This window comes from Epinephelus moara, chromosome 13 (assembly GCF_006386435.1).
Source record: "Epinephelus moara isolate mb chromosome 13, YSFRI_EMoa_1.0, whole genome shotgun sequence".
Taxonomy (NCBI): domain Eukaryota; kingdom Metazoa; phylum Chordata; class Actinopteri; order Perciformes; family Serranidae; genus Epinephelus; species Epinephelus moara.
The window spans coordinates 5,665,393-5,685,206 of NC_065518.1; the positions used below are offsets into that span (position 1 = coordinate 5,665,393).

The 19,814-nt window shown below is 39.9% G+C and overlaps 2 protein-coding genes across 2 annotated transcripts; one reads left to right on the top strand and one right to left on the bottom strand.

The window, feature by feature from the left end:
- Positions 1-247: 247 nt before the first annotated feature.
- On the bottom strand, positions 248-8,743 carry prr15lb (proline rich 15 like b). Its single transcript, XM_050059776.1, has 2 exons — positions 8,397-8,743; positions 248-1,138 (listed from the first exon to the last, which is right to left on the bottom strand). Exon 2 carries the CDS (start codon positions 1,109-1,111, stop codon positions 776-778), a length of 336 nt encoding a protein of 111 aa, XP_049915733.1. The 5' UTR covers positions 1,112-1,138; positions 8,397-8,743; the 3' UTR covers positions 248-775.
- A 1,565-nt stretch (positions 8,744-10,308) lies between these two features.
- cdk5rap3 (CDK5 regulatory subunit associated protein 3) lies at positions 10,309-18,719 on the top strand. Its single transcript, XM_050059756.1, has 14 exons — positions 10,309-10,458; positions 10,725-10,770; positions 11,668-11,799; positions 12,573-12,673; positions 12,844-12,892; positions 13,760-13,938; positions 14,032-14,168; positions 14,318-14,462; positions 14,797-14,904; positions 15,954-16,035; positions 16,145-16,233; positions 17,844-18,049; positions 18,141-18,312; positions 18,579-18,719. The coding sequence occupies exons 1-14, from the start codon at positions 10,453-10,455 to the stop codon at positions 18,642-18,644; spliced, it is 1,518 nt and encodes a 505-aa protein (XP_049915713.1). The 5' UTR covers positions 10,309-10,452; the 3' UTR covers positions 18,645-18,719.
- Positions 18,720-19,814: the final 1,095 nt, after the last annotated feature.

Sequence of the window (19,814 nt, forward strand, 5' to 3'; positions counted from 1 at the left end):
GAGCTGATATAAGGAGCGCCATGTTACAAAAAGTAGGAGCACGGTGCTGCGTATCAAGTGTCGGTGTCTGCTTACTATCACCATGTCAACAAAACCAGCACACACAGGCTCAGGTGAAAACACAGACTTGTCTCGGTCACCTGAAACCAAGATTAACACACGAAGGCCCTTAAATCATTGATACGCAGGTGCAAATGATTGTGACACACCTGCTGTGGATATATCCCTGCACAAATACAAAGAACTCTTTTTATATTAACTCATCTTGGTACATTTATTATAAAGAAAACATTTTTAGTATCCACAAAACATCAAAATCAAGTCTTTATTTGCTTTGGTCATAAAAATGTAATAAAAATTGACTGTGCTTTGGTCGCACTGCACACACACATATTTCTCTCTGTGTATTGATTATGTAAGACATAAAAAAGGAGGTTTAATTCCCCCAAAAATCTACATCCATGATAATAAAAATAAAAAGTTAATTTACAATAACGTTACTGTTCATTCGTAAGGATGTTTGCACGAGGTTAGGCAGATTGAGATAAATAACAAGAAAATGAGACGTAATAAAAATGTCTCCAGTACTTTGTTTACTTTGTTGTGCTGATACCAGTTGTTTGTTTAGGTGTGAGTCCATTGATTCCAGTATCAACCTGGGTGTGGTGTCTGCTGCACGCTGCACGTGTACAGCCACAGGGTTGTGTTTGTGTATGTTTATCATCTAAGCTTTTACAGGTGATATATGACACGTGTGATCAAGTATGTTTTCGTGCTATTTCTCAGGTTTCTTTTTATGGTTCTCGTCACCGAGGTTGTTCTCTGCGAACAGATCTGGGTTCTCGGCCAGCGTGGCGCGGACCTTCTTCTTTTCCTTGAAGCGTCCGGAGTGGGACACCTTGACGTGGCGGCCCTTGGTGGCAGATTTATCAACAATCTTCTCCAGCCTGGCGCTGAAGTGGCTGTCCATGTGGTCTGCAGGGGGGTTGTTGCTCGAGTGCTCTTTGTTTCCGGTGTTGCTGCCATACTCAGCCGGGATCTCGTACAGGACCTTGGATTCAGATTTCTTCTTGCGTGAGAAGGTCAGCTTCCACCAGCTTGGTTCAGCCATGGCACCAACACAGACTGGAGGACTGAGCTGAAGGGCACAGAGCACACACTTAGAACTGTGGAGAACAAAACTTTACTGACAATTATTATATTTACACTTGGCATTAAACATTTTATCAAGCTTAAGTTGTGTTCAATTTGCAGCCCGCAGCCCAAATCTGGCCAGCAACAAGGTGCCAGATGGCCCGCTAACCATTTTCTAATTCACAATTAACTTAAATTGATTCACTGGGAATTTTTTTTGCACTTTGAATGTGAATGAGGAGCCAGAGTGCATAAAACCCCATCAAAATAGAGCTTGCTTCCTTCTTTCCTTGCTGTAAAAGACACGTTAAATGCAAGTAAAGCAGTTTGAGAAGGTTCCTCCTTTGCACAGGCGTAGATTTAGGGGGGACGCGGGGGACATGTCCCCCTCAATATTTATTAAAAATGAATCTTCTCATCTTGGCCAAGCTTACGGAGATCACTGAACCCATCTGAGGGTGTGGCATTTAGTCCAGCTTGATGAAGCCAATAGTCCTTTTTAAATAGGAATTGTGCAAATTTGCAGGAAAGCCCAATCAGTCTTTTTTCAGCATTGGCAGTATAAAAACAAAATCGGGGAGTGCAGCAAAATGCCGCCTACCTACTTTTGTTTATACAGAATGTGCCTTTTTCGGGGCAATGGGGGGCGTGAGCAAGTAACAAAACGTGTAGCTCAGCATGTGACGTAAACAGTGACGTGGGAGGGAAGCCGCGGCTGGTCAGTCCTTCGGTGATTCTCTCATAAGTCGGCCCGTTCTTCGCCGTCCCCGTCATCTGACGGTTAATGGCCTCTTTGTTTGCGAGGACAAGGAGGGCGCGCAATTCCTTGTCTCCCCAGTTACTCATCTTTACAATGTCTGTCAGGTTTGTGTTTCCCTCTTGCTACTAGCTGCTCGCTAATTCCTGCTATCAGCTGTTTCCTGTTTATCCACCGCCAGTGGCTCGCACGTGCGGCGTCATCAACAGCTCCTCCCACAAGTCATCAACAGCCCCTCCCGTTGCGGAAGGCTTCCTCGTTCTTTTTAAACCAAAATGGTTCCACCAATATGTCTACCCTACGAGGCGGAAAATTGGGCACCTCGGATCAACTTGCCATTCCGGCTCTGTGTGTCTAAACGCTCGCAGCTTGCCGGCAAAATGGCCCAACATTCGCCGAAAATCTGGCAGTGTAAAAGGGTCTACTGTCTTTAGCGTACTGCCTGAAGCATTTGCAGCACATGTTGAGTTCATATTAATGGATCAGACTGCGCATACCCGGCAGGATCGGGATCCCTGTTCAAATTTTCTGGGGTGACTCCGGTAGAGCTGCTGGTGGCCCATCTTGTCTCTTGCACATTAGAGTCCGAAATATTTAAAACACGTGCTTTTGTCCCCTCAAAATAAAAACATTAAAGTAGCAGAGAACTTTTATTTTGACAGACTGCTAGAAGACAATGTCAGCAGTGTATGTTTCTGCAAGTCACTTTACATGTATCATTTCTTTGTCATCTGGAAGGGGAGGGTTGAAAGTCACCTAGGTGAGATGCCTGCCTAACTTAAGACCACTGCTCGAGACCAACAAAAAACAAAACCACCTGATGGTGATTTTTTGAGTCATTGCTGGTTTTCCAGCAGCTGCACGAAAAGTTGTTAATTACAGAGAAATTGCAGTGGGTCCAGCCAGGATTGTGCCCACAAAACCAAGTAAGCCAAAACTTATTTTCATGACCTTGACCAAGTGGTATTTGTGCCTAGAAGAGAAGTAAAAAGTTCAATGTTTCCCTCTGAGATGTAGAGAGGCAGAGATATAAGGTAGCATCAAATGGAAATACTTGAATAAAGTACCTAAAAACTGTGCCTAAACAGTTATTTAGTTATTGACTGTAACCTTAATATCGGTGTCAGCTGTCTTTAACACGTCCTGATTTGTGTTTGATATACTGATATTATAATAATGTTTTTGTACAGCTGCGTCAGAGCCATCGTCAGAGAGCAGACAGTAACTATGGCTGGCGTCTGTTCATCATCTCCGTGAGTAGCAGGTGTAACCGAGTGGGGGCAGGACACCTGACACTCTGCCCTCAGCTGATGAATTAATGAGAAACTGAAGAGTATCCTCTGTCCCTCCACCGTGAGATCTGATATGAAGTCAGAGAACAAAAAGGCCTGATGAGGAAGCAAGCTATTGTCTTTAAAGCCAAACCAGGAGCTCGGACACACGTTATGTAACAGCAGAGTGAAGGGGAATCTGCCGTCAGCGTGACACAATGACCTCTGGATTATTCATTTGGATGATTTCAGTAACAGTAATTCACATTTATGGATTTATCACGTAGGCAGGAAGCTGTGGGGATTCTCTGTTTCCTGACAACAGCATTATTAAAATAACTTCCTCATGATGTCTCTGGGTCGTAAAGTGGTTTATGATCCGTCGTATAAAATATACTTAAACAGGACTCATTAACTCAAGGTCCACTTACTAGCCTTTTTCCCAGAGCTTTCAGTCAAATCTCATTGTCTTCATTAGAAGCTTGAGTTTGCTCTGAAGTTCTTGAGTAAAGATTATTTATTTATTTGTACAACTACTATTTCTAAGGTCAAGATTGACATCTCATACGGCGGATAGAGCTACGATTAGTTGATTAATACATTAGTCGATTTACAGAAAATTAATCAGTAACTATTTTTATAATCAAGTAATAATTTCAGAAATCTTTCGAGCAAAAATGCCCCAAAAACGTGTGTCTCATATTATTGTAAATTTCATATTCTCGGGGTTTTGGACATTTGATGAAGTCACCTGAGGTTCTAGGGTATTATGAGAGCAGTTTTCACCCTCTTCTAATCTTTTGTTGACCAAACGTTAAATCAGTTACACAAGATAAGAATCGCAAGAGTAATCAATAACAAAAATAACTGTTGCGTGTTCTCCCCGTGTCAGCGTGGGTTTCCTCCAGGTGCTCCAGCTTCCTCCCACAGTCCAAAGACATGCAGGTTAATTGGTGACTCTAAATTGTCCGTAAGTGTGAATGGTTGTCTGTCTCTATGTGTCAGCCCTGTGATAGTCTGGGGGATCCAGTGTGCAGGATTTAGTGGCATCCAGCAGCGAGGTTGCAGAGCTGAAACTTCTGCCATGTGCTAAGAATGTAGGAGAACACAAAAACCCAAATGGTACTATCTAGAGCCAGTGTTTGATTTGTCTGTTCTGGGCTACTGTAGAAACAACATGGTGGACTCCATGGAAAAGGACCCACTCCATGTGTGCATGTAAACGGCTCATTCTAAGGGAACTGAAACACAACAGGTGATCATAAACTAATGGAAACATAGTTATAAATATTATATAACATTCCTGCCAGTTGATGTCCCTAACCCTACACACTGGACCTTTAAACGTGCAATATGTAATTTTCTGCCGCTAGGGGTCTCAAACCAAAACAATAACAGAAGATGGAGTTGGATGACGTCACGAAGTAGCATGGGATCATGGAAGTTGTAGTCATATAACAGATACAGATCTGACGTTCCTCACTCCGTGAAACCGAAACCGACCGTGGCAGCTCTCTTCTTATCCCAAATTCTTCTGGGATCGTTTGGTTGACCTGTACGTTTCCGTTTTACCGGCTTGTTTACTGGGACAGCTTCGGTATCAGAAGGTGCAGCAACCGTCAATGCATAATCATGATCCATGACGAGTTAGCTTAGCCTAGCAACAGTAACGTTCATTCTCTGACATTTCATCCGGTCTGCTTCTTCTTCTTCTCCTTCATTTAATGGCTATGGTAACTGGAGTTACGTTGGTTTCTGGTAACGCCACCCAAGTTGGTTTATTAAATTTACCAAAAGGACATTTGTGAGTGCCGGCTTCTTTTCCTTTTTTCTTTTTTCAACTGGAGTTACGTGGCCATTGACATGCGACCTAATGACACGGTCCGTAACTTTTATTAATATTTCATATTTATCTGGGTTTGAAAAATTGTCGGAAACATTTCTGATAATCAAAGTACACAACTAAACAAAATATATAATATTGGTTTAGTCGTTTTTAGACATATTTATGTGGAAAAACTACATATTATACCTTTAAAATATGAAAGAATATTAATAATTTCTTTCAAAATGTAGGCTGAAAATATTTAGAATCCTGAGCCAAATGCGAACTGAGAAACACAATACGTCACCCACGCAAAGTTACAGCTGATGAAGCAGTGTTTTTCTTTGTGCACCAATATAACTGAATTCTTTTTAAATGCATTTTCACAGAAGTAAACTTCAAACTTTGAGCTGTAAATAAATATAAAGAGTGTTTAAGTGAAATTGTAGCTAGTAATCTAAATGATATGAGTTCCACAGACGCTTTATGAGGCCTGACAGGAAGCACGGAGCCACATTAATCCTCTTTGGTGTGGTCATTTTATCGTGTGGCACCTATGCAAATACACAGTCCGTGCCCTTTGCAGAGACACTCATCTCACTCTTATCTGAGCCATGTGATGTTTGGGCACCTGGCGTGAACTAGGCAGGGTTCAGGAAAGAGACAGAGTAGGAAAGGACTGATTTGATGTTGTAATAGAGTTAGAATAGAAGCTCAGGGGAACATTTTATGACATAAGAGCTCTTGTGCTTTATTATTCTGGACGTAATGTGACTTCTCGGCCTCGTGTTGCTTAATTACACTCATTTCAGAGCTGTTACAGATGCTCAGGTAACAGGTAGTGTTTCTGCAGCAACCCTTTTCTTTCCCGGCTGATTTCGGCAACATGGACGTGTTTAGTATTTAAAAAAAGACAGGTTCCTGTATAACAAATGTTTGCTGAGCATTTGCATGGTATTGTTTACTTTTTGTTGAGCAGTTTCTGCAGAACAGGCAGCACTTTCACACCGTGTTAACTAAGAGAACATAGCGGTACAATATGCACACATATTTCTTTTCACATGTTTGACTTAGATGTGACCTTTGAGACAAAAAGCCCTGTTGACACAAAGGAGGCCCTCCATAGCTCTCTTTAATAAGTTACCATGTTTTCTGTTATGTGTGGGTGAGCAGCTCAGCTCAGAGATCACAGCGGGAAGGGGAACGCCGTGGCCACGTTCGGAAATCACTAACCAGCTGCAAAGCCTTTCAATAGCGCAATGTTTGAGCTGGAGAGACAGAGAGGAGGCTCCAAGGGCACCGAGCTCTGAGCTGCCCTCATAATTGAGCTGGAGGTTCATTTGATTCTCAGGTTTCCTCCCTGGTGCCAGCTTCACTGTTGACCCGTAACAGCAAAGTTGACTGAGTTGATGAAGGGTGTTTTTTAGCTTGATGTTTATAAGAATGCAAATTTTCCTTTTTAGTGTTTGTTTTGTGGACACATAGGTCACAGAAATCTGAAGGTTAGCTTTTCTTAAAATGTCCTGTGTGCTTATAAAGGGACATTATGTCAACAAGGGTTAAAAATGTTACGGGGTTGATGACTATATCACAGACGTATGGACTCGAGGCACATGACTTGGATTTGAGTCAGACTCAAGTCACAATTTTTTTTTAACTTTAGACCAAGCAGCAACCTTGGGGGCTGAAAAATGAAGCTGACGCCAAGTGCCGAAAACTGCACTTCCTTTAATGGCCACTAGGGGCTGGCTCCAGTCAGTCCCCATAGACCCCCATGTTAAAATGCCCAACTTTACAGCAGAAATAAACATGTTTGCAGCTTGGTACAAAAAACAGTCTTGGTCTCTATAGCTAATTCAGCCTGTTCTCAACTCATCAAATACCGCCATTCTGTCAGCGATCTTGGCGTTTGATACCGACACACAAAGGCACCTTCTGTATAATACGCACCACGTAGCAGCAGTTATTGATGCAGTGGCCACCTGCTGAAGTCATCAAATACTGGTGCTACATCAGTGGATGTCAACGTAAGATACTGACACACAAAGGCACCTTTTGCGGCGTTATGAAATGCACCATTTGACAACATAATATAAGGAGCTGAAAAGCCCCTAGGGTAGGCGGGAGGCAGGAACATAGGTCCAACAAACCCTGGACTTTCACCCGGGAGCTCGCTGTTAGCTTCCTGTGTGAATGTGGAGCCAAACTATGATGTTTTTTTTTTTTGAAACCTTACCACTTGCTTTTGTTGCCTACACCTTACCACATGTTTTCGTTGCACAAGAAAATGAACGTAAAAACAAGGCTTTCACCAACGTCGTAAATTTATTTTGAAAAAGACTGAATGCATCAAGCAAGTAGAAACTGTGCATTTCCTGTGAAAAAGGAAGTGAAGTGTCATATGAAGATGTAAAAGTCCGCAGACAAAGCAACAATATTTGACGAACCTCTCATGCAAATATGGTCACCTCTAGCTACAAAAACAAAAACAAGACTGCAACGGCCGAAATGCTCGGGTTGAGACGGAGATGCAACAACTTCAAACAGACTTATTTTAACAAATAAATATGATATTTAAAAAGCTTTAGTGATTTTTGTCAATTACATGTATACTCTATTGTTACAATTTCAGTGCATTTAGGGACATTATGACTTGTTTAGGACTCGGGATTTGACTCTGGGGCTGATTCCAAAGACCTGAGACCTACTTGTGATATGTAGAACAATAGCCACTGCTTTCATGACTGCTCAAACATAACATGAGCTACAGCATCAGTTGAAATTACATATCGACAACATGAAACATATTGATTGGTATATGTGTTTCTACCTTTTTATTTCCCATTTTCTAATATGTCTTAAAGTCAGACGTTTAACGCCTGTCTCCATCTTGTAAGGCTCCAACCACAGAGGATTTTTTTTCTTCTGATAATCAGTAATCATTTTGCTCTATTAAACATCAGTAAACAATATAAAAATGCTCAAGATGGCAAATTAAAATGTCTTTTTTTAATCTGACGGACAGTCCAGTGGATTTATTATAATATAAGATCGGGAAAACTTGTAAATTCTCACATTTGAGAACCTGGAACAAATGTTTTTGCTTAAAAACGGTCAGTTTTAGGTGGTATAGTTGCAGGTATTTGACTAGTTGTTGCAACTGCATTGTTTTAGACTGTGAAAACACCAGGACCAACAGTGAAAATGAGTCTTAAAAACTTTGTCACCGATGCCTAACAAAGATAACAAACATATTAGAAAGTTGTCAATAAATTAAACCCATACTTTGGCTTTTTCTGGATCTCTTCTTTGTCAAATGTGCGTTCTGTTGTCAAGCATGTAAAACCAACAGCAGTTTCTGCAGCAGCTTGTTAGAGACTCAAAATAGCTTTCCAATATGTTTTCTTACCTTGTTGATGACGAGCTGGCTGAAGGAGATTCTCTCAGATGTGAAACTTTCCCTCCGTCATGCTCACAAATTCTTTACCTCCTCTCTGTTTTTAATTCTTCTTCGTCTTCTTCTCAGGTGATCATGCACAGGTGCAGCATCTCTGTCCCTCTGCCTCTCCCTCTCTGTCACTTTGTCCCTCTGTTCTCTCCACTCCTGCACACACCCTCCTCAAACACACACACACCTCAACCCTGCCCCGGCTAAGTGCATGAGTGAGTAAATGTTGCAACCATGTGATTTAGAGAGGCCTCTCTTAAGGCCGGCCCAGTCCACGTCTAGATTACTGACATCAGGGGTAATGTGAACCCGAGAGGCGAGCAGCTCTCCAAACTGCAAATAAATTCCCTTTATCAGCCTCACTTTAAAACCCAGTCCTGTCTTAATGTGGAATTTGGACGCAGAATAAAGTTTGTGCTTGAGTTTTCTCGTCCCTGTTACATAACTCTGAGTCGTAAAGGCTCTGAAACATCATCTGAACGAGGTGAGTGGCCCCGGTGTTTTGCATGGGTTGCGTAAAATCACAGACAGTGAATGGACGCTTACTTTGCAAGTTTGGTTTACATTCAAATGACCTGAAATTAGGCCACTGGAGAGGCACTCCTGCAGCTCATGCAGGGATCTAAGGGCCATTTTCATTCTGTCCAGCTTCAGTTCACAAGACACCAAAATGTGATATTATTCCTTTATTTTTTTTTTAATGTCAGCATATAAGAGATTACTGAATGACAGAAAACTGCCCTTTAACCCCGTAAAAAGCAGCAGCCCACTGGTGGGCCAATCATTAATGAAACACTAAGAACTTGATTTTAAGTTCCGCTGGAGATCCCCAAGTACACCAAATATGCCAGGTTGAATTTAGAGGAAATGTGCACAAAATAATGCACAAAACATTTAATATATTTCCCTTTGATGCAAAAGCACAGCCATAAAAACATGGAGTCAAACACTGGATTTTAACAACTTTGAAGCTGCATAATGGGAAATAGAAGGCAAATAAATAGATGCTAGAGGGTTAAGATGACTGGAGAATTGTCTGTACACACATGTACCCATGCACATGGGTTTAAAATGGTCTACAGATAGAAAATGACCGTTACATTAGTATTTTAGACTCTTGTGCTACTTCTATATAAGAACATGTAGTGTTTCTGAATTATTTAGAGAAACATATAACTAATATACTGTAATATTTAGTAGACTAATAAGTTTTACTTTGAACTACACTACATTTATCTAACAGTAGTAACTTTACAGCAGTGGTTGGAAGTAACTAAGTACATTTAGTCAACTGTACTGTACTTTAATACAATTTTGAGATAATTGTTCAATATTTAAGTATTTCTATTTTATGCTACTTTATACTCATACCCCACTTAATTTATTTGAAAGCTGTAGTGACTAGTTACTTTGCAGATTTTGATTATTTATATGAATTATAATTTTAGAAATGAATTATGATGAATCTTACAGATTAGGTTTTTCAGCTGAATATAGATTTGTTAAAATTAGCTCCACCTTTACCAGCTGCATGGAGAACTGAATAATATAATATAATATAATATAATATAATATAATATAATATGATATAATATAATATAATATAATATAATATAATATAATATAATATAATACATTATGATTTAATTTAATTTAATTTAATTTAATTTAATTTAATTTAATTTAATTTAATTTAATTTAATTTAATTTTCATTGCTGGCAGTTGGTGTGTTGACAGTTCTACACCGCCCTCTCCTGGCAGACTGTGAACCTGCACCCAATCAGAGGCTACACCCTCCACCAATCAGCTGCAGGCACCAGCATTGTGAACTCTCATTGGTCAGTCCTTCTGGCTACTATAACGTCACCTCCTTCTATTGGCTCTCCTTCCCGTAACGTGTCATAAACAGTGGAAGTCCGTATGGTGACAATACATCTGAATAAAAACCTGTTAAATAAATTAAAATGAAACCGTAAATTATCGGAAGTGCTTTCGTTTCGGAGAGTTAAAGAAACAATGGAGGTAAGATGAGATAACGTCTCTCGTGACGCGGTGTCTATGTAGCATGCTAGCTAACGTTAGCTAGCTGTCACGCAGGCAAAGTCCAGCTAACTGAGAAATAAAAGCAATGAGAACAGTTTGTCCTCTTATTTGAGAATTTCTGCTTTCTGTGCAGCTGTTAAACGTTACATAAAATGCAGTATCTTCTCCCTGTATAATGCTCTACCACAGAAATAGCGGTTAAAGTGTAAAATACTAATGTTTTGACTGTTGTCTTTATTCAACAGAATATTCAAAACCTCCCAATCGACATCCAGACCAGCAAGCTTTTGGGTAAGATACTAAAATGAAATGTGCTGCTGTTAATTGAACGTGTTGATAGTGTGCAGTGGTGGAGGAAGGAATATTCAGACCCTTTACAGAAATAAAAGTACTAATACCACACTGTGAAAACACTGCACTCCAAGTAAAAGTCCTGAACTCAAAACCCTACTTACAGAAAAGTATGTCTCAGAAAAATGTACTTAAAGTATGTGAAGTAAAATTACTCATTGTGCAGTGAAATGTTCCTTTAAAGTGTTTTACTATTATATATGATGTTTTGGATGAATATTACAGCTGCACTAATGTGTATGTTGCATTTTAATGCTATAGATGTCATAGGTTGTGCTTATTTTTACTCCTTTATCATCTACAGCAATGCATCAGATTATATGAGACCATCATATGTTCGCAGCATCACTGTCCTGTGACAACCACAAATCCCTAAAAAGTCAACTTTTCATGGGGTCAGAAAAACAGCCCTGTGATGGAGCTTTGTGACGATGCTTTTTCCAGCTGATCCAAGAGGGTTTTTAAAGATTTTATTTAGCTTAAAGTAGTAGGAGAATTCTCTCAACACATAATCCTTTAGTTTATCACAAACATTTAACATCAACACATCTGAAGATACATGGCTTTCACTGGACAGGAAGGGGATAAACATGTGTAATTTCTAAGTAACCAAAACTGTCAGACGAATGTAGTGAAATAAAAATTGCAATTTTGTCTCTGTGAGTGTTTAAAAGTAGCATAAAATCAAAGCTCAAGTAAAGTACAAGTAACTCAGACTTGAGTGAATGTTATTTTCACCGTTACTTATGTTTCTTTTCCACCAACTGTTCCCTGTAACAAATAAATCAAATGATGCCAAATGCTCAGATGTTACTGATGTTGAATCTGTGTCCACAGACTGGCTGCTGGATCGACGTCACTGTAATCTGAAATGGCAGAGTGCAGTCAAAGTGATCAGAGAGAAGATCAATGCTGCCATCCAGGACATGCCAGAGAATGAGGAGATCAAGCAGCTTCTCTCCGGCTCCTGTAGGTCCATTACAGCCACAGATTGAGCCTCTCATATTTTATCAGTACATTAAGGTTACAGAGATGAGCGTCCATTTGTCTGGAAGATATCCAGGAGGTTGTTTAACAACACTTTTTACTATCTTGATTTAAAAGGAACATGTAAATTCAAATTATATAAAAAATACATGATATCAGAAACAGTTGTCTTGATCAAGTTTACTTTTCGTAATTTTATATTTGCCTTCACAATAATGCATTTGTAATTTTCTTGTGTCCTATAATACAACCATTTTTTGTTTGCTACACTGTCTTATTGTCTTACATGTCATGTATGTTGTCATGACATTTCCAGCTACTGTTTTTGTTTGGTTTCGGGAATCTTGCTTGGTAAAATGCTTAAAAATCTTTATTGCTGCACAGCCGAAGAAATATGTTTTTTATCCAGATGGTAAAAATTCTTTAAGGAGTCTGAAAATATATTGTAAACAGCTGTAATTGTTGTTATTTGTCTCAGTCCCTTACAACTTAGTCCTGCAACAAAATCGTCTTTTTTCCACCTCTGTGACTCAGAGAATAATTCATTCCTTATTATTTGAGGTCACATTTATTGCATTATAAACACTTTATTGTTGCAGCTTTAGCCCTCAGCTGTATTAGTATGTGTATTGGTATTTAACGTAGCGTAAATCCTGTGTAGTAATTGTTAGTTTCTGATCTGTTCTGCTCTCCATTCTCTATATAACTGCCTAAAAGTTGTCATACCTTGTTTTGTTTATTTGTTTTATCAATAGACATTCACTACTTTCACTGCTTGAGGATAGTGGAGATACTGAAGGGGACTGAGGCTTCCTCCAAGAACATCTTTGGCAGATATTCATCTCAGAGGATGAAGGTGAGAGGATTCAGACAAACTGCTATTGTCTCACAGCCTGAGGACTGGCCAGAGTTTAATTAGTACCACAAAGGACGGGATTTATTCATCCTATTTTCCTCTGCTCTAAATCTACTGACACCATCCTAACACTGAGAGTTGAATTGGGGTTTCTGTGTTTGTTGTCACAGGACTGGCAGGAGATTGTGTCCCTGTATGAGGCAGATAATGTCTATCTGGGTAAGTTCAATATCTTTCCTTTTTGGTACGATTGATTTGTACCATGTCCAAGTATGATTGTCTCCCTCTCCATTCCCCTGCTGCTCAGCTTTAACACTAGTAATATTTTTCAGTACCCGAGTACGCCCACATCATCATCTATGTGACATTTGCTTACGTTGTCGCTACAGTGTAGAAAGAGCGCCAGTCGCCAGATCCCAAGCCCACACAGTGGAGTTAACCTTCACATTATGGCTGCTGTGATTTATATTATGGAGACAGTGTCAGGAACGACCCTCTTGTTGTCCTTCCAACTTTATCACCCATGGCCGTGCAGTCCAGAGGGTGAGACTGTAGGAGATTTTGGGAGAATACCAGCAGTGCTGAGAAGACCTTTGCACCTCTACTTGCTGACTGCTACTCGTATTAAGTTTATCACACCTGATTAGAGCCATAGCCATGCTCACATGAAACATATTTACGACTATCTTTTCAAGTGAACCCAGGCACGGATGAATGTACTGTGCCCAAGTACAGCACACAATGTTCACACTAATCAAATGAGTTGGACAAGTGTGCTTGGATCACGGCCCAGGTCCCTGATGTGAAAGCCTCCTTAGACATGCTTCATGCAAGTAAACTGACTGTGCCTCCAGTACTTGTTCTCATTCTGTTGTAGACCAGCGAGTCCAAAGTTATCTTTTTCTAACTTGTGAAAACAGTATTTTTTGTTGCTGCTGCTCAGATAATTTCCATTATAAAATATTTATGCATATCATTATGATTTTCCCTATTATAGGACATGGGGAAATAACATCCAATGATAGAATCTAAATCATTTCATGTATAGAATTCATTAATAAATAAAGAATTCATTGTGTGTCCCAGCGGAGGTGGCCAGCCTGCTGAGTCGCAATGTGAGCTATGAAGGCCCGGCTCTGAGGAAGCAGCTGGCCAAAGCCCAGCAGCTGCAGCAGGAGCTGAGCAGGCGGGAAGTGGAGTGTCAGAGCTCGGCCACAGACCTGAGGGAACGCTACTACGCTGCCTGCAAACAGTACGGCATCACAGTAAGTACAAGAACATTATAAGAACATTAAAACACTTTTCTTATGCTCTCTGTGTTTGCATTCTTCATCCTGTTGACTTGTTTCCTCTCACAGGGAGAAAATGTGGCCCGAGAGCTTCAGGCTCTGGTCAAAGACTTACCAGCAGTTCTCGAGGAAGTCGGGAGGGATGCAGCAAAGTTCGAGGAGCAAATCAAATTTTATACTGCTTTCACAAACTTTGTATGTGAGTGGTGAGTATAAAATAAAATAAATTAGTTTTTAGTCTACACACACATTATTAACAGCAGTGAAAATGAAGTGTGAAACACATCTCTGTAGCTTTAAATACCTTGAGAAACTTAATCATTTGTCATATTTGCTCACCTGTCGTTATCTGTAGGTCTGAACCTGTCCTGCCCATGCTCACATTCGCCCAGAGGAGAGGAAACACAACGTTTTACGAGTGGAGAACAGGGAATGTTCCCACAGTTATTGAGAGGCCAGTTGTGGAGGAAGCACCTTCTGATACAGTCACAGATGATTCGGTTGGTTGCACTGTCTCTATGTTATGTAATAATCAGGACCATGTGATAGAAACGTAACTTAAGTAAAGTCTTTTAAAGTCTTAAATCCATCTTAGTTTTGTTGTTCAGTTAAATGTTATAGATCACAGCCTCATTCAGATTATCACATTTAATAACATATTTTAGTGTTGAAACATTTCTGTAACTCAGCCCAGGACTCACGTGGCAGCTTTGTGCTACTGCGAGATGTTTAATGCCAGAATAGGTCAAATAAGTATATTAATGTGTTAATTCACAATCAGTTTTCCTCACATCTGACTTAACGTTTCTGTATGATGTTTTAACCCCGCTGTAGATCGACTGGGGCGACTTTGGCAAAAGTGCAGACACTCAGGGCGTCACTGCAGGCGTCGCTCTTGAGGAGGGAATAGACTGGGGCATCAGCCTGGAGCCGAGCTCTGAGGTCAGACAGCTGAACAAATCTGCAGTTTGATTTTCTACACACTGTGTTCACCTGATGTTATTCAAATTTTTCTACGTGGATGTTTAAATAAATGAAGTGCAATCTCTACAAAAAGATTATATTAATACCTAGTTTGCATTCAGCATTTATTGGTATTGATAACATTCAGCATTACTTACAGATGTGATCCCAAGCCAGTGGGTTAAAAAGAAATTGGAACTGTCTGCTAAAGATGATGACGAAACAGTTAAAATACTGAGCAAAAAATAATGGATAAATAGGTTTGAATAAGTATTTAAAAAATGGATAAATGGTTGAAGTTAGTAGCTTAAAATAATACATAAATGTTTGAAATAAATAGTTAAAAATAATAGATAAAGCCTTAAAATAAGTAGCTGAAAATAATGGACAAATGGTTAAAATAAGGAGCTAAAAATAACAGATAAATGGCCGAAATAAATAGTTGAAAATAATGGATAAATGGTTGAAATAAATAGTGGTGTGAGTGGTGAGTATAAAATAAAATAATGGACAAATGGTCAAAATAAGGAGCTAAAAATAACAGATAGGCAGCTTAAAATCTCTCTTGATGAGAAGGTAGCTTAAATTGGTAGATAAATAGTTGAAATAAGTAGTTAAAAATAATAGATAAACAGGTCAAAATAAGCACTTAAAAATGGATAGATTGTTGAAGTAAGTAGCTTAAAATAATGAATAAATGGTCAAAATAAGGAGCTAAAAAATAACAGATAAATGGCTAAGTAAGTAGCTTAAAATAGATAAATATTTGATATGGTTAGCTTAAAATGACGGATGATGGATGAAATAAATTGTTAAAAATAAAGAATTAATTGTTAAAACACATTTAAAAATGGTAGTTGAAATAAATAAGTCGTGAAAAAAATAAATGAATGGGTGAAATAAGTATTTTAAATGGATAAGTGGTTGAAATAAGAAGCTTAAAATAGGGTCTGTGAATACACATCAGACAGTAAAGTTTGGGAACCACAGCTCTAACAGCTCCACTCTCTGTCTGCCTCCCGCAACAGGACACTGGTGCTGGTGGGATTGACTGGGGTGACAGTGAAGCAACTCCCATTGAAATTGAAATTGTAGACGCGGGCGCTGACTGTAACTATCCTTCTTTCTATTTTCTAAATTTGCCGTTACAGCTGCAACATGTGTCACATTCTCAGCTGTTAAATATCTGTTTGCTGAAGATATGTGTGTCATCTTGCAGGTCCTGAGGGCGTGGCAAGGGGCGAGGATGCCTTAACTGTTCTGGAGAACTCTCAGTCACGCAGCCAGTTCATCGATGAGCTAATGGAGGTAAAGACTTCAGTCAGCTAGTTTCAAATTACTCTAGACTGTGCATATTCTTATATATCTTTATGTTTGAGATTATGTCACCAAAGTTGTGATTTTAATAAGTTTGCCACCAGCTTCAACATTTCAACCCTATAAAGTGGTGTGTCTGTGTTATCTGTACAGCTTGTTTCACCTGCGCCCAAGTGGTCAAAAAACTGTTGATGCAGGCTTTAATAATCTTTTTATGGCTGTATCTTAAAGCTGGGGTAGGCAGTTTTTTTGTGTGTCATTGGTCTTTGGAGAAATCCAGACGTCTGCACCTCCTCTTGGCTCTGTTCAGGCTTTAGAAAATCTAGCCCGTGTGAGGGGAGACTGTGGCCAATCACAGGTCATTTCAGAGAGGAGGCGTTCACATTGGCTGTTGTACAAATGCACATGAGCATGCACGTTCCTTCAGATGATGAGAGTCTGATTCAATGGTGGAAGTCGAATCGCTTTAAATGAGTAAAAGAAGAAGAGAAGAAGAACAAGTAAAGCTTACAGCATTTACGAAATGTACAAAGCTGTAACGTTGCCCACCATGGTAGCAGTTAGCTGCTAGCTAACTGTAGCTAACTTCTTTGTCTATTGTTTGGTCGTGAGGTAACAGGTCAACCATAAAAACGTCCAGTACTAACAAGCTGAAAGGGGCATATCTCCCCCTGTCGTAGAGGAGTCAGACATACTTCAGTCAATAAATATATTCCCCTCCTGTGCTTGTATACTGGGACAAGGACAGTAGTCCAGTTAAATAGCCAAGTCGAGCTGTGACTGTAGCTCGATGTAACTGTGCATGTAAACGTACTGAGTGTGTGATGTCGGAGCTTTACAGGCTCACGAGTTTGCAAAGAAAACAGGACAGTTATTGTCATAGAACTGCTTCTATAGAGCGACATCGGGATCACAAGAACAATCGGGATGATTGAATGACTAGTACTCGTACAGGTTACTGTATGAAGCACATGAATATACCCGTGCTCGGCTGTTGGGAGGAGCTTAGGAAAACTGCCTAGCCCAGCTTTAACATGTTTACGTGTGCAAATTCAATGACTGCAAACAACAAGGACTATGTGTGTGCATGACAAATATTAGTAAAAGGAAGTTGCAGTATTTGTTTAGCTTGCAGGCTGCAGGGAAGTTGACAGTCACAGAAAAGTTAGTCTGATTCACCAGAGGTAGACTGTGGAAGCCTGCAACTTCCTGTGACTATAAGCCTGTCGTTGGCTTTATATTTCGGCCGCCCCCCACCCCTCTTTGGCTATCTGCGTGCTACCATTTTGCAAGGCCTCTATCACTGCGTTCTGGGCTTAGCGCTGTCCAAGACTGTGGTTTAGAGGAATAAAAACAACCTAGAGCCTTTCTTTCTCCCAAAGCAAAAAGATATAGGTGCTTCCAGACCTTTCTCCAGTGCTGACACAGCGCTGTGGAGGTAGGCCTGGCTATGCAAGACGACAGAAAGGTAGACTGAATCGTGGGGTTCAAGGTTGTTTGAAGGAGGGCCACCATGTTTACTGTTGCTGAATAGTATTTGGATGACATCATCTATTAGATTTGCCCCAAACATGAGACACTTGTTCCATGTGTCTGTACAGCTGGAGGTGTTCCTAACCCAGCGCATCAGTGAGATGGGAGAGGAGGGAGACGTGGTAGCTATGAGCCAGTTCCAGATGGCCCCCTCTGTCATCCAAGGCCAAACCCGTGAACACGTCCGGGAGATGCTGTCAGAGGTGCAGGACCTCCTGGGCCGCCTCACCTCTCTCCGGATGCAGCACCTGTTCATGATCCAGGCCTCGCCACGGTACGCTGCCGTACCTTATCCTCACTGTATCAGTTCAGTCAGCATAAACAATCATTTCTCTTTTTATTAATGCATGAAATGTGTTGCTCAGGTATGTTGAGCGTGTGTCGGAGGTGCTGAGACAGAAGCTGAAGCAGGCAGACATCCTGCTACTGAAGGCAGCCACAATGGTTGAGAGAAGGCAGGAAGCCCTGGAGGAGCAGTCCAGACTGGAGCCTCGTGTTGACCTGCTGGCAGGGCGCACCCGGGAACTCCAGAAAATGGTATTGGATTACTATTTCAATTTATTTATGTTCACTGGGTTGGCAGTTTTCCAGCTTACTAGAAAGGAGAGTGTGTAGCCTGTTTTTCACCCCTCAGAGCATCCCAGTAAACATTTGTCACAAGATCATTAATCTGATCACTGAAGTGTTACAGTGGCAGAATAATTGAAGGGAACATAAATATGGCTCGTAATTAATATATGTTACACATTAAAAGATCTTGGTAATTATGAGTATTGACTGTAAATTGTTTTTTGTTTTTGCAGATTGAAGCCGACATTTCAAAGCGATACCACAACAGGCCCGTCAACCTGATGGGGGTGAACATATAATGAACATCACAGATGTCTACTGAAATTATTTTGTCATGATCTACATGGAGAAATAAAAGTGGTATTTAATTTTCAGTCGTGCGTGCTCTTTACTTATTTAAAAAAAAAATCAAAACAGGGTAAGAAACATTTGATATTTTACAAATATGTGTGACAGGTGTGTGTGTGTGTGTGTATGCTTGTGTAAACTTTGTTAATTAATTTATGAATGCATCCACTATATGCTTAATTTAAGAAATACTTCACCCTCTAAATTACCAACTGTATATCAATTACTCGCCCCATGTCAAGTTGAATTTTTGAAGAACACAAACCAACAGAGACTAAAAACTGAAACTTACCAATGCTTTCACTTTCAGTCTTGGTCACAGGGGTCGACCACAAGGTAACACAATATCTTTGGTAAGTACTGAGCTTACAGCTGGATAAATGAAACTTGCATCATGCTGCTCAAGTTGAGTGTGAGTTTGTAAACACATGTTCTGATATAGTTTGCTGCAGTTAAATGTGGTCCCCAGTGACTTCAGATTATCGAATATGTTTGCCATTTTTGGATTCTCTGTTCACCGCGGAGACGTGTGAGAAAGACTTCCTTATGAATTCAACATATTGAGGTGAGTGATTGATTTACAGATGGCATTTTGGTGGGTGAAGTATTCCGTTTAACCTGTTTCTGCTGCATTGATCATTTTGTTTTATTTATTCTAATCTTTTTTTTTTTTGTTGTTCACTGGAATATGTATCAACATAGAACAAGGATGACAGAACCAAGACCAAGTTATTATACATAAAACAAAAACATGACTTATTATTGCATATTAAATAAAGCAAGACATAAGATACCCTTACATTTTAAGGATAAATAAAAACAAAGTGCACATAAGGTAAACTTAGTGTCCAGAGTATTGTTGTTGAGTAGTGTTTGCCCCCTTCCTGATTAGAGTATTGTTGTTGAGTAGTGTTTGCCCCCTTCCTGATTTTACTTTTTTGCATGTTTTCCACACTTAAATGTTTCAGATCATCAAACAAATTTAAACATTAGTCAAAGATAACACAAGTAAACACAAAATGCAGTTTTTAAATGAAGGGTTTTATTAATGAGGAAGAAAAAAATCCAAAGCTACATGGCCCTGTGTGAAAAAGTGTTTGCCCCCTAAACCTAATAACTGG

Excerpts from the sequence above, each read along its gene's own strand:
- prr15lb (XM_050059776.1), bottom strand. The coding sequence starts at position 1,111 with ATGGCTGAACCAAGCTGGTGGAAGCTGACCTTCTCACGCAAGAAGAAA.
- cdk5rap3 (XM_050059756.1), top strand. Across the intron at positions 12,674-12,843 it reads ATTCATCTCAGAGGATGAAG|GACTGGCAGGAGATTGTGTC; the intron begins GTGAGAGGATTC and ends TTGTTGTCACAG. Across the intron at positions 16,036-16,144 it reads TGTAGACGCGGGCGCTGACT|GTCCTGAGGGCGTGGCAAGG; the intron begins GTAACTATCCTT and ends GTCATCTTGCAG.